The following is a 15,620-nucleotide window of genomic DNA, read 5'->3' as shown; positions in this document are numbered from 1 at the left end:
TTGTTTGGGAAAAGTCTGTTATTACATCCGTTTGTTGGATGGTACCTGCCAAACATTCTTAGATTCAGTCACGTACTTGAAAAAATTCTCCATATCTTTCCACTCATACTGTTAACCAGTAAATCATAAAACCTCACAAGCACTTGATTGGAATTAACCACTGCTAATGTCACCCTCATATGCCCACAGCGACAACGACGACCAGACAGCTGACTGTTTGCCGGAGGGTGACGTCACTGGCAGGGACTCACCTTGCGCACCAGCTCGCCCACCATGCCGTCCCAGCCGCCCTTCACGTCGGGGTTCTCCGCGCCGTACTTCCCGTCCTTGACGATGCGCAGCTCGTCTGAAACATAGGCCGAGCAGGTCATCAACCTCGAACTCAAGATACCTACGGCAATACTGGAGGAGGTTCCCAGAAAGTGATACCAAATTCACATTTTTACAATAAGTGAATATGCGACACATTTCCATCCACCACGAAGGAAGGTTACATGTTTCGAGGAAATATTGACGTACGTCAACGGACGGTTATTAACTGTACTATGCGAAGGGTAGCTGAAGAAAGATGGCGATGACTTCAGTTGTATGCACCATAGCAAAAAAAGGCTCTAAATCATAAAAACAAATTTATGTTTACGAAATGCTTGTCATCCTTTTCCTGTAATAGAACACTGAAAGTGGCCGCTTCCAAGCAGATATTCTCGCAGTGGGCAAAGTGTGGGTGCATTCTTGTTCGCAAGAAAGGAAGAGGCAATTCTTTTCAGTCAAAAAGAATGAGAGGAAATTCTTTACTGGCAAGGTCTGTTTAACTCTTTTCTAGCATATTAATAGGCAGATTTTGGAGCATCAGTGTTGTGCAGAACAATGGATGTGGTCGGTAAATGCAATATTCAAGAAGGAATTGGAACGAGGAATAGTTTTTTAACAAAGTAGTGATCTCTAGAGGTGAACATGTCGTCCGTGATAACGCTCATCCCCATTCGTCAAATGCATATGAGAAACTGAAATCCTGGAATTTGGAGTACCTACCTTAGAAGAGGGATGCCGTCATTTCGGATGCGTATGTGTTCAGATTCCAGATGGATATGTGAAAGGGGCGACTATTTGAGAATGATGTCGAGCAATATAACAACACGTTCTTGGTTGATGAAAGAACAGAAGGCATACAGGGTGTTTTTCTTAACTTGAAGCAACTAAATATCTCGAAAATGATACATCGTACCAGTAAAAATATTCCAAGTGAAAAGTTAATATCAGTAACGGGAGCAACTGTCTGTGCTACATTTGGTCACCTTCTAACATCCCTTCTGTGTGGGAGAGGTCAGCTTTGTGTTTCCAAATGGGAGCCGCCCCAATTCTTACTGCATATTTGGATTCTACCCCAAAAAATATGTACGGTTTACTCAAACCATTGTTTTCGATTTGTGGCAGATGACACTGTTATTGACAAATATCAGGTGTGGCTGTTTGTGCAATTAAGAACCGAAGCATTTGATTCTGTGTTCTCACGGTTGCTTCTTAGGTTCGAAATTTACTTTGGTCTTGCAAATTTGATTGTACAGTACAATATGCTTAGCCGTTTCAGTGTCCGATTTGAACCCACTACGCCTAACGTGATTCAGGAGCAACGATGTGTGTGTAATGATTTTCTGTTTCCATCGGAATGCTTGATATTGGCGAGTCCCTTGCTTCTCACCATTGAGGGGCTCGCTTGCAGTGATACTTGCATCTCAAATTTACCGTATTACAATGTTTGTGGTTTGCATTCTGTCGTTAACCACGAAGCGGCCAGTGCGGGATTTACAGCGGATGGATGGAAATACATAGTCAAATCAGCCACTCTCATGGTGGGGTTCCAGGGCGTCACCGAAATGAAGCATTCCAGTGGTTTTGACACCGATCACACTCAACCCCGGAGGGAACAGAAAACACGTTAGCATACAAGCACTTTATTTGCCATAAATGTCGACTTTTCGAAATATTTTTTGTATTGTACTATAGCATTTGCAACACTTAAGTAACGTTTGAACATCAGTACCAACCATAAAACTCAAAGGTTCACATTTACACTGCAAATGAGAGGAAGAATCGAATGCGTCGGGTCTTAATTGCAAAAACAGGTACACTTGACATTTGTCGATTACGGTGCCATCTAGCACGAATGCGAAACAATGATTTGAGTAAACAGTACATCTTTTAGGTGTAGAATCCGAATGTGCTATAGAAATTGAGTGTTCGCACTTGAAAATATAAAGCTGACTCCGCCCACGGAGGAGGGGTGTTTAAGAGATGGCCAGTTATAGCACAAACAGGTCCCCAGTACTAATATTAACTTTTCACCTAGAATATTTTTTTTACGTAAGACGTGTTGTCTTCGAGATATTTAGTTGTGTCAAGTAAAAACAAATTCCCTATATATTTGCCATACTTCAAAAATGAGGGTGATTGTATTGATAAAAGGCATAACACCAGTATTTGTTATTTCAATATAATATTCACTGTAACATAGATTGTTCTTGCTTGTTGACAAACACCTCTAAATGCTACTAAAGCAGAAAAAAACGTCGAACAATTTTTATTTAAATGGAATATATTTGTACCATTAAGAACAGTAATAACGTAAATCCAGTTGTTAAGTATTGTGATGTTTGCAAAATTATTTATGATCTGTATCTATTTGGGACACTATTCGCCATATTCGTCAAACGATTTGCAGACAATATGTGTCATTCGTCTATCAACAGATTTTGCAGGTTTTCAATGGATTGGCGTGGTTGCACCTTTTAAAAATGACGTCTCTAAGAAAATCTTACATGTATTCTAATACAAATAATATAAAGAAGCAAATAACTCCACTCCTACAACACCCTCACATTCCAGACACTCAGGAATGAGGGCATTATGTGGGGAAGGCAGAACGTCAGGGTCAACCGTGATCAAGTTGGTATACTTCACGTCCTCCCTCATCCTTCTCCGATAATAGGCTGTGCCGATTCTTCACTGATCATCATACTAACCCGATTATAATTAATTTTTTGTGAAAATTATCATGTTATAGTAAGTCTGAGTTACAGTAAGGTCTGTCAGTAAAAAATCATCCTAACCCCTACTGGGGTCAATTATGCTATTTACAGCATACCTAAAATCTTCTGCGGCAGTGAAATATCAGGTATGGCACATATTCCTGAACATACTGTACATGACGTAGGATGCAATGGTCGTGGAATGTAGCGAAATCACTGGTGTCTGAAGCATCAGCATGATCTGAAACCATTTGCGTGAGCTCATTCTTTTTTGTCACTCATGTTCAGAAAAAACATAAAACTTTGAATGACTAGAGATAGGACTTTCATTTTCTCAGGACACGTACATTAGTATGTTCAGCAGAAATGATTAGCATTTCAGTCTCATTGGTTCAACATGTTTCCTGTTGTCTAGTAGGCGCAGAATCCGCCATGGGCCCTGACAACTTGTTCCGTACGTGATGGCATCAACGCGTATAAGGCGCGAATGGCGCCCTGTGGTATAGCCATCCACGCCGCATTCACCTGGTTCCAAAGTTGATCTTTGGTGGTTGGCACTGGGTCACAGCGCTGCCCCAGTCGTCTCACCATATCCCACACATTTTCAATTGGCGACACGTGTGGTGATCTGGGTGGCCAGGGTAAAAGGCTGACACCCTGTGACACCAAGAAGGCACGTGTTCGTGCAGCAACATGTGGTAGTACATTGTCTTGCTGAAAAATGGTGTCCGAGGCGTTATCCAGAAAAGGGAAGTCATTCACTGGTCACAATGCCCTGGACACGCACCAGATGTGATTTGTGGTTGTACCCAATAGCACCATGCCACACCATAAAGCAATGAGTTGACATTGTATGTCTTGTACAAATGCAGTCACTGTGATGCCACTCCCCCTGTCCACGATGAGCCAAAATGCAACCATCCTTTTCAAACAAGCAGAACCTGGATTCGTTCGAAAACACTACCTGATGCCATTCCTGTCCCCAGTGACGTCGTTCCGTACACCATGTTTCTGCACATTCGTCAAAGGTTGGCATGTAACCCATGCCGTAATAAACTGCAATGGGCTCTGACTCCTGATAGTGCACGATGTGTTACACTATTCCACTGTTCTGCGGAGCCGAGGAAAGCGCAGATCTGTCCTGCAATGCCATTCGGATGAGGTTCAAAAATGGTTCAAATGGCTCTGAACACTATGGGACTTAACATCTGAGGTCATCAGTCCCCTAAAACTTAGAATTACTTAAACCTAACTAACCTAAGGACATCACACACATCCATGCCCGAGGCAGGATTCTAACCTGCGACCGTAGCGGTCGTGCGGTTCTAGACTGTAGCGCCTTTAACCGCTCGGCCACTCCGGCCGGCTTCGGATGAGGTGTCGATCTTCTCGAGGGACGGGCTGGCTGGTGCGACCTGACCCATCTCGTCTTGTTCTAGGCCTTTCATGAACCATTCGGCAGACACTCGTTACACTGTCGAAACACATCGTCCCACATGAGCAGCAATTTCCGATGGCTGCAGCACACTTTCCCATGCGGCAATAATGCGCCCTGTTTCAAACTCACTGATTGGACGGTACGGTTCTCGCATACGTCTGCGAGGCATCCTGCACGTCTGCTCAAGTCACACTGATCCATTTCCTTCGGTTTATATCGAAAACGAGAGCCGCAGGCACGTTTTACCGGTAGGTGGTGTTGCGCTGCGATATCAGCGTTGACCTTGAACCCACAAGCCAACATGGTTCAAATACTAATTTCTGCAGAAGATATTAATGTACACGTCCTGCGAATATGAACATCCTATTTTTAGTCGTTCAATGTGTTCTGTTTTTTTCTGAACATGAATGTATAAACACACTGCCTCTTTCCACGCTATGTTTTACACAACATCTAAATGGCACGAACAACTGCTTCTGTGGCTGCAATAGCTTTCTACAGCCGTGAAATCACTCTTCTATCTGTTCAGTTTCATACCTATTTGAGGTGGAACTGTAAACCAACTCCAGCCTATCATACGCTGGTTTGGTGCCATAATGAGCCCGAAGATACCTTTTAGCCATCAATGGAAGTACATGCAGTAAGAAACAATTTCGTACTTCAGACGAGTGCTGCCGTGTTTGAGTTTCCCTATATCGCTCACTACTGAATGACTGCGACAGTTTTCTCAGGTAAGTTAGCTTCCTTAGCCCTGTTTTTCTATTCACACTAGCAAATACCGACGTGACGATACCCACTCATTCGGAAATGCAATTATCACTGTCGCTTTTGTACTGACGCTGTTTATACACAATATTTCAATTACAACTCGCGCTAAGGAGTTGATAGATGTAATCATTTAAGAGCACGAGACGACTAAGAGTACGTGAATGTTTGGCTCAAGCTTTTATCCCGATAATACGATTTACATTTTTTTTTTCTTTTCCATGTACGTTTCATCACGGAAAAGTTGACAGACTGCCACAGGCAGACAAATTTACAGTTACATTCATCACTTGTCTCGGAAATTATGCTTTTGTCATGCAATTTAACAACTCTTATGTTCTGTTGAATAGGAGACACTATGTGGCGTTCTCTTTCTAAGGAAACTCAGTGGTTCCCTCCTAGGGTGGTGGGTGCTGATTGGAATGTGTTTATATCTGAGCTAAAGACGGCGACCTGGATCGAGTTTGAGATCAAGTAGCATTCTTTTCGCCATGGTTTCAAGACTGTTCTCTACCACCTTCTCCATAACAGTAGCTAATATATTTGCTTTCGAGCGCAAAAAAAAAAAAACAATGTCTAATTCAGTTTCGAGCACGTATTAACCGCTACACCATCAGCTGATGCAACACTTCAGTTCACCGCTTCTAGCCGATTTTTTGTGCCGAACACCACAATGTTAGGCAGTATCACCTTTACTTGATAAGTTACTCAACGTCCACTTGAACGCTAACATATTCCTCTAACATAAGAGACTGACTTCAAAGGCAGAAGAAAGGAAAGGATGAAGTTAAAGTTACAGCTGCCATTCTACAAGTACATATAGAGAGTACAAGCGACTGTAAATGCTGTGGAGAGTAATTACTGCCAGATACATAATGCCTGAAAGCTTTATGTTATGCACTTATAATGAAACTCTCGTCTTGACCACAAAATATTTATTTTATTTCTTCTTTGCGCGTTTGGCATTTCACCACTGTCAGAGGAACAGAACACCATTGATACAAAGTAGCGGGTCCAACTTAATCTTACTAAGCATAAGTACAAGCTGACTTACGCTTAACAAGAATAAGTTGTTAAGTTGTACACGACATTTCGTGTCAGCAGTGTTCTGTTTCCTTGAGAACGGCAATATGCTGATATGCGTAAGGAAGAAACAAAATAAATAATTTTTGGCCAGGGCGAGACTTTCATTCTAATTATTACTGCTTTTCAAAATTTGCCCATGTAGAATTCTTGAAATCATTATTTGGTCAAACGGCCTTATATGACATATGTTGTTTGTATTTTACATCTTGTATTCCTAACCGATTCGAGTTCTTTAAAATATTAATGAAGTGTGTATGTTCTTTTTTTATCTCTGTATTTTGCTTTTTCTCTCCGTTAACGTTATCTATCTTGGAACGTAATGACTTAGTATGTACGGATGTAACGTAATGTGTTATGTAAAAATTAATAGTATTATTTATTGTGTAATTTTATTTCTATATATGTATGTAATTTCATTGTAACTTTAGGAGCTTCCACCCGTTAGGAAAATTAACATCTGTGAGCGATGTTACGAAGAGACAGTTGAGGAGCGATAGTACCTTACGTGCAGCGGCAACTGTGAGTGGAGTTGAATACCACGAACAAAATGGATGGTTGTCATTACCGGCAATAAACTGTGTGTTGTCTGGTAGGGTATGAAGTATCACAGTTTACATGAGGGCCGTGTTTCTGAAGAGATTAATTTTGGTGATGTGCAAACAAATGGGCGGTCTGCGCAACAGGGTCGACATTCGACCAGCCGTACACGGCTGCTTCTGAAAATTAATGTTCTTAAAGTTAAATTAATCCGACTAGCTCCGTTCCGTTATGTCTACAGAAAGAAGGAAAGTTTATTATGATGAAATTTGATTTACTAGCGATCAACGAGATAACGGAGCGTAAGCACCTGAGATACTACAGCAGTCGTCTCAGGTAAGAAGTTGCAGCACACACTTCTCTACAATCATATTGTCCACTGTTAATTGACATTTCGTTGCTGCGGGATGTCAGTACGAACTCTCTTCGATAAATATTATTAAATTGCGTTACACAGTTTCCACTCAGTTTTCGATTTACGTTCAAACAGTTCTCTTCTAATAACACCTCAAATTGAAATTACATTCTGTACTGCAAAATGCTATTTCAAATGCCACCACTTTACTTGGGGTTGTCCCATAACAACGCGTGTTGACAGATCGGTTTATGCTGAAGGCAATAGTTTCCTATTAGTTATTTTTGTTAATTAGTGGTTGTTTCAAAGCCACAGTTTAGCTAAAAATATTTTGAAGAGACTGGCGATAAAGATTATATTATTTTGCTCTCTTAAAAATCTAAATACAGGTTATAGCAGATAGTACTCTTAAATCAACAGAGGCATTTATAGTCCGTTAACAACGACTTGAATTTCAAACCGTTTACAGGCACATTATTTAAAGCTAGGCCATCACTCATTGCTAGGTGCTAATATTAATGTTACTCAGGCAGGATCATTTCCTTGTTTGTTGATCGTACTCCTTAATAAATAATGTTTCCCAACGAGGTTATTTTGAATACTAAGAGAACACAGATGCTAACAGTAATAAGCCAACAAGCATCATATTTGCTATTTTTGTGAAAGACATTTTCGTATAACAAAACTGCGCTGTCTACCCATATATCCACCTTCATTAGAAGACCGTAATCGAAGTTATTTATTATGACAGCAGCAGTTAGACAAATAATATTTGTGCCTATTTTATCTGTTTAAGTGTTCACCTATATGTATATATTTTGTATGTGACTGAAGTGTACTTGTGTTCCGAATCTGCGATCTCAGTCAATCTTTGTTAGACATAGATTCTACCTAACCGAAAATGCCAGAGACATAATCGTTTTGGATAGAAACAGTCTGCTTAGGGGTTGGACTAAATGTACAGCGATGTGTTGCTTTAATCACAACAGTTTACGAGGTGTTTTGGTGAACGCTTTGCTACAGAACCTTCACGTGTTATGTGCAGTAATGCACTTTCAAAATTTAAAAGCTAATTGTCAGGATGGGGGAAAAGTATCAGCGGCGTACCTGCTTGTAAGGCAATGTGAAAATCCTTATACGGCAATTACTGTATCTGACTGACCGTCCCTTCAACTTTTCATAAAACAGTCTTAACCGAACAGTAGCGGCAATAGGAGTCAAAGTAAAGAAGAAGTTAGAACGTTTTAAGTCCGTCATCTTCTTCCATCAGAAAGACTTGATAAGTAGTCGGAACACTGGAGATGTACTCTAGAATATGCTGTACCAGGAATCTAGTATATGCGTTCCTTTACGGATGCACTAGACATTACCATAATTCTTCCAACAAACTTGTCAGTCTTTCCTAGTCTTACTAATTACTTTACATGGGCGGCCAATTTTAGAACAGTTCGTCGAAACAGGCAGTACCGACGTCAAAAGAGATTGTAAAATTGACCTTCTGTATAGCGTTTATTTAAGGAAAAATTGTTGAGAAGTGATTTAGCTACAGTCCGCCTTCTAGGAGTGTTAATGCTACAAGGCCAACAGGGGAACTGTTTTGATTGGAAGGTATGAAAAGAGGTACTTGTGTTAGTAAACATCTGAGGACTGGTCGTCGGTCCTACTCCGCTAGAGTGTGGAAGACTCTTTCTGGAAACAGCCTAGAAACACATTCCGGAAACATCTCTTTCTGTTTTTGCAAAAAATTCCCAAGCAACTGAGCGTTTCGGCATTTTGATCCAGGCGGCAAACAGAAAGCTCATTCTCTATAGCGTGAACACACTATTAATAAATACGGACGAAGAACTGAACTAAAAGCTACTGCAAATATCGGAACGATAGTACAAGTATTACTGGCGACAGGGTGCTACATGTGTACGAACTTGATTACACTGTTACGGATTGTGTACAATATTGCTTTGCGATTGGCTTAACTTCCAAAGTTGAGTACCAATGCACCAATCTGAGTAGTATTTATTCATACCCATGAAATATTACACAAACTACTTTCCACAGATTATGAAATGTAAACAGCATTGTATGCACTGGACAGGGCGACGGGGTGCAGCGATTAGTAAACTGGTCTATCCAGATTTAGGTTTACCGTGATTTCCCGAAATCGCTTCAGGCAAATGCCCGGATGATTCCTTCGAAAAGGACACGGAGCGATTTCCTTACCGGTCTTTCACATAATCCGAGCTTGTGCTCCGTCTTTAATAACTTCAATATCAAAGGGGCGTTAAACTCAATCTTCGTTCCATCCCCTTCTACGTAGCCTGGTTCACAAATATTATTGGCCCTATCCACTAGTGTGAATTTTATGAACAGATCGAAGGGGTAGCCATGGGAAGCCCCCTAAGTCCCGCAATTGCGAATTTATTCATGTAATATTTTTAACCTTAGGCCGTAAGGTCTACAGGAAAGGTACACATACTGATCGCTACCTCCATAAGAACTCAAACCACCACCCTAGGCAAAAGAGGGGGCTACTTACAAGAAGAACTAAATCATTTCGGAATGGCCTTTGCGAAAAATGGTTATACGAAAAACGAGATTAACCGAGCACTTCACCCAAATAGAAAAATGCCTAAAAGTAGGAGACAGCGACAACCATCAGCTGGAAAAGTATTTCTTCCGTTCATCCATAATATCACGGATCGCATTGGAAAAGTACAAGCCAAGTTTCAGGTAGAGACCATTTTTAGACCTACTAAGAAAATTAGTGAATGCCTAAGATCAACAAAAGATGCTCGTCACCCCCTAGCCACCCCAGGGGTATATAAAATTCCGTGTAGTTGTGGCAGGGTTTACATAGGAACTACAAAAAGAAGCATCAATACACGGTTGACGGAGCACAAAAGAAACTGTCGCTTGGGACATATCGACAAATCGGCAGTAGCGGAACATGTTTTTGAGGATGGAGATCACGAAATAAAATTTGGTGAAACAAGCGTGCTAGCGAGGGCGTCGCACTATTATTCACGTATGTATAGAGAGGCAATTGAAATCCACAAACATCAATACAATTTTAATCGTAAAGAAGAAGGATTAAAATTGTATAAGATATGGCGGTCGACGTTGCATCAATCATGTGACAATCGATTGCCTGCAATCGAGAGAACAGACGATAGCCAGAGATAGCTGCACATCGACGCCACGTGACGTGTGGTGGCGCCCCCTACGATCTCTATATAAGCGGCGGCCCCTGCTCCTAGCAGCCAGTCGTCGACTCACCTCGGAAGATGTTCTCCGAAGTTGAGAACGAAATGTCAGGGAGAAGAAGTTCTACAGATCGACCACGGCAACTTAGCCCCGGCCGGCCGCGGTGGTCTAGCGGTTCAGGCGCTCAGTCCGGAACCGCGGGACTGCTACGGTCGCAGGTTCGAATCCTGCCTCGGGCATGGATGTGTGTGATGTCCTTAGGTTAGTTAGGTTTAAGTAGTTCTAAGTTCTAGGGGACTGATGACCACAGATGTTAAGTCCCATAGTGCTCAGAGCCATTTGAACCATTTGAACCAACTTAGCCCGGAAGAGTTTACTGATAAATGTTGATTATTTTTTATTACGGTAAAAGTGAGGGTTGCGAAAGATATCTTTAGCGCTCCCTCCTTGAGGTTTTTCTGTATTCGCCACTGATTCGACGCCGCCTCGCCTGCCAGACAGCTGGATATTCTAACCGTCATTTGCCTTCTAGTCACTGAGCTGCGTTAAAACTGACTTTCTTTACGTTCATATAGCTTACTGCAGATGAGCACACCGTTTGAGCGTAAACGTCTCTGTAATGTGCTTTCACAAATCCGATTTATTCTCGTGTGTAATTCATATCTGCTGACAGGTAGGAGGCGCGCATCCGCTGGCGTCGTCAGCAAGATATGGAACATTCCACGCAGTACATCGTGACCACCGGTCAACTTATCGTCAACGGACTGTATGCGTCCGGGAAAATAATCTGACTTGATGTCCGGGGTTTTTGAAGTCGGCAATGTTAATGATGGGAGGCCTAATTCAGCTACACATCAGCATAATTAGTTACGCGTTAATGGCACCTGGAACAATTTATTCCACAACAGTATATAATCAGTTTTAAATGACGAAAAGAAAAAGTACTTCATTCAGGACATTATTGAATGAACATGTATAATTCTTATTTTAAGTTTGGCATACCAACTGAGATATGTCTTCACTTACCCAAGAGGTTGGGCTACCCTCTGGCGGTATAATGTGCACTGCTTATAAAATCTTCTGCAGGCTGGTTTCACTCAGAAGAATAAATGGAGAGCTGAGTCTGTTGAAAAGCTTAAAACTGGCTTCGGTTGAAAGAATGAATATATGGTTCAACCGACACTTGAAAAGAAAGAACGAATAATGCTGTCCAACGAATAATGCTGTCAATATACGATGCTACAACAGTGCAGAATGTTTCACTCGGTTGCTCCAACAGACTGATTTCACTCGAAAAAATAAGTGAATAACTTTCCGACCGACAGGTAAAACAACAACCAGCTGACTCGATTGTTTTCATTGGGTATCTCCCACAAAGTAGTTTCAATCGGAAGAATGAATGAATAATTCAACCGATACGGAAAACTACAACTGAATAAGTCGGTTGTTTTCTAACATCCGAAAGAATCCATTGTGTCCATTCTGTTGTTCCCGTTACCAATGATGCTGTGAGGGCGGGTCGTGAGATGTGCCTGGGTATGTCAGTCGGTGAAAGAATGCCTCATGAAAGAGAAGGGTTTCACTTTCTAGACCTGGTCTGGCGTACAAGTTTATTATGGCCGTAAGTTTTACTACTATTTCTGCTCTGGATGCACCGTTACTTTCAGCTGGTGATGACAGTAAACACTCTAGCAGTCGTCACAGCATTATCCTGCTGAAATGTATGGTTTCGCAGGGATCGAATGAAGGGTAGAGCCACGGGTCGTAACACATCTGAAATGAAACGTCCACTGTTCAAAGTGCCGTCAATGCGAACAAGAGGTGACCCAGACGTGTAAACAATGGCACCCCATACCATCACGCCAGGTGATACCCCAGTATGGCGATGACGAATACACGCTTCCAATGAGCGTTCACCGCGATGTCGCCAAACACGGATGCGACCATCATGATGCTGTAAACAGAACCTGGATTCATCCAAAAAAATGACGTTTTGCCATTCGTGCACCCAGTTTCGTCGTTGAGTACACCGTCGCAGGCGTTCCTGACTGTGATGCAGCGTGAAGGGTAACCGCAGCCATGGTCTCCGAGCTGATAGTCCATGCTGCTGCAAACGTCATCGAGCTGTTCGTGCAGATGGTTGTTGTCTTGCAAACGTCCCAATCTGTTGATTCAGGGATCTAGACGTGGCTGCACGATCCGTTACATCCATGCGGATAAGATGCCTGTCATCTCGAGTGCTAGTGATACGAGGTCGTTGGGATCCAGCACGGCGTTCCGTATTATTCTCCTGAACCCACCGATTCCATATTCTGCTAACAGTCACTGGATCTCGACCAACGCGAGCAGCAATGTCGCGATACGATAATCCGCAATGGCGATAGGCTGCAATCCGACCTTTATCAAAGTCGGAAACGTGATGGTAAGCATTTCTCCTCCTTACACGAGGCATCACAACAACATTTCACCGGGCAACGCCGGTCAACTGCTGTTTGTGTATGAGAAATCGGTTGGAAACTTTTCTCATGTCAGCACGTTGTAGATGTCGCCATCCTTGTGTGAATGCTCTGAAAAGCTAATCATTTGCATATCACAGCATCTTCTTCCTGTCGGTTAAATTTCGCGTCTGTAGCACGTCATCTTCGTTGAGTAGCAATTTTAGTGGCCGGTAGTGTATATTGTACAGTATCTATAAAGAAGAGTCACTAGACAATTCAGGTAATTTTAGAACAACATATGTTTAAAATGGAGAGTGACTGAATACTCCAGTTTTATTTCCTACTTTGTTGTTTAATTTTGTCTGAATATGCCATTTCAAAATGGTTCAAATGGCTCCGAGCACTATGCGACTGAACTTCTGAAGCCATCAGTCGCCTAGAACTTAGAACTACTTAAACCTAACTAACCTAAGGACATCACACACATCCATGCCCGAGGCAGGATTCGAACCTGCGACCGTAGCGGTCCCTCGGCTCCAGTGAATATGCCATGTTGCTATTGCTCCTACTTTTCTTTAGAGGCTGAAAAGAGACACAATGCATAGAGGAGATGCGCACTGCAGATTGAGCCTCTTTGAATGAGATATGCTTGGGAGACAGTTGTTGCAGCAGAGCGCAGGGCGAGCACTCACAGTTGATGCCGATCCTGCGGGCGATGAGGTCGGCCAGGTCCTTGCAGTAGCCCTCGAAGCGCTCGTTGCCCCTGAGCGTCTCGCCCGGCATCGCCTTCCGCATCATGATGTACGGCTCCTCCTGTCGACACGGAACACTGCTCAGAGTCGGCGGTGGTAACCGACACACCAGTGGACTATTGCCATCTTAGCTAATATAGGACCACACAATGCAAACTCCAAGTTGGAATATTAGAAGTATAAGGAAATGATAGATTGGTACTTACCGAAAAGATGATACGCAGAGTTACAGATGTTGAACTGCAGGCATCTTTACGGAAAGTAGAACTCTATCTTTCCCTTATATTATTTGTAGTATATCAGATTAACATTTGGCACTGCTATAGGCTTTAGTGCCAATATAACTAGAATGTCTTTATTTTCAACAACGCGTGACTGGCACTCCCTACGTATTCCTGTCCTCCTAGTTTGCACACAATCTGCACCCCCTCGAAAATTCTCTTAGAGAGTGAAGAACCTATGTGAACATCACTAACATCGACAGCAAGTCAAAACTGACTCATTTAGTTTAAATAAGACAAAATTACTCAATTACATAGAGTTTATAATACCGTACTTTGACGTGGCGGACTACATACATACGTTTCGTCATTTAAATTCAATAAATACCCAAACTGAAATGAGGTACCCATTTATGGTTTTTCCCCTAGCCTCTCGTATACTGATCAGTTCCGGATTTGCTATACTTCCCACAAAACTGATGTGAACTGCGAGACCGTATTATCCCTGACAGCCACCCTTCGAAGTCTTATTGATAAAGGAAGTAAATTGGCTGTATGTGTCCGCGATCATTGTAAATATTTAGTGAATAAAACTGTCTAGATCGCTTAATAAATTTTATTTATTACACCCTTTTGGCTACTTCCTTCATCAGAAATCAGCAATTAAAATTAAAGTAACATAACGAGGGACAGGCGTTTCTTATTGCAAAAAGACGAAAAACTAAAAGTTAAGGAATATTAAGAATCGTTAACTTACAAAAAACTTACCACTTGCAAAATAAATTTCACTGTCATTATTATGAAGGTATGCCTAACCGCGGTGTGAAATTACTACCTCGCTCAAAAAATTATAGAAAGATTTAAGTTCGGCGGACAGGTGACGCCAGTGCGGAGGAGGTTTATCTTCAAATTTTATTAATATTATTTGTTTTCCACCGTTTACATTCATAAAAAGGCAGACACTCTTTCAATTACCAACATACAAACTGTAAAACATGATTTCAATAAGTATAGTTGCTTACTTATAAAATTATCGGTTACAGATGACGGTAATAAGTTTATGTGGATTTCACGTAGTTTTGACGAGTACTTGTTGAATATACTGCACAATAGTATCCAAGCAACAGTCGTATTAACTATAGTATTATATACAGTTCCCATGTACATAATATTGCATTATAAAATTATTACTCATTGTTATAACTACACTTGTCTGATAAATGGAAAAAAAGCCCTTATAACCTAAAACTCAGCCAAACATTGTACTGTAATGTGAAGACTTGTAAAACAGATTATAAAACAGAAAACTACCTTATTTTTAATTAAAATAAAAAACTTGTACTCTGCCCAACATGTAGCAACTCACTCGGCAAGCCTTACACCTGCACATTGCCCACTCCTATCGTAAAGAAGATTTCGCCATCTTACCCAGCGGTCCTCGGAATCCTTCCTGCTTTAATTGAATAACAGTCTTCCTATCTGTAACACAAATCTTCCCCTCTATTCCCCCTGCAAAACAATTTATTCTTGAATCATCTTTTCCATTATTTACATCATCTCTATCATTTCCATCCCACATCTTTTCCAAAGCAGTCTCCCATAACAGCCGCCCTCACCTATAGCCCTTTTCTTTCTCCAATCAAAGTAATATATAATTCATCCATCCCTATTCCCAATTAATCTCATGTCATGAGTCACCTTTATCACCGTCAGCAATGGAAAATATGAGTATTACTCATAGACCAACAGCTGTCATCAAGTATTTTCAGAATATATAAAAGTATTTCATAAATGTTTTGAC

General features: G+C 41.5%; 1 protein-coding gene across 1 annotated transcript in view; it reads right to left on the bottom strand.

Moving 5' to 3' along the window:
- The window catches only part of LOC124795312 (glutamate receptor 1-like), a 1,309,547-nt gene that overhangs the window by 207,525 nt on the left and 1,086,402 nt on the right, over positions 1 to 15,620 (bottom strand). Inside the window, exons 11-12 of the mRNA XM_047259283.1 lie at positions 13,539 to 13,659; positions 252 to 346 (exon numbers count right to left, since the gene is read on the bottom strand). Of these exons, the coding sequence (XP_047115239.1) occupies positions 252 to 346; positions 13,539 to 13,659 (216 nt within the window). The remainder of the gene's footprint in view (positions 1 to 251; positions 347 to 13,538; positions 13,660 to 15,620) is intronic.

This window comes from Schistocerca piceifrons, chromosome 4 (genome assembly GCF_021461385.2).
Source record: "Schistocerca piceifrons isolate TAMUIC-IGC-003096 chromosome 4, iqSchPice1.1, whole genome shotgun sequence".
NCBI lineage: Eukaryota > Metazoa > Arthropoda > Insecta > Orthoptera > Acrididae > Schistocerca > Schistocerca piceifrons.
Note: the sequence above shows the minus strand (reverse complement) of the source record. Positions and strands in the feature narration are given on the sequence as shown.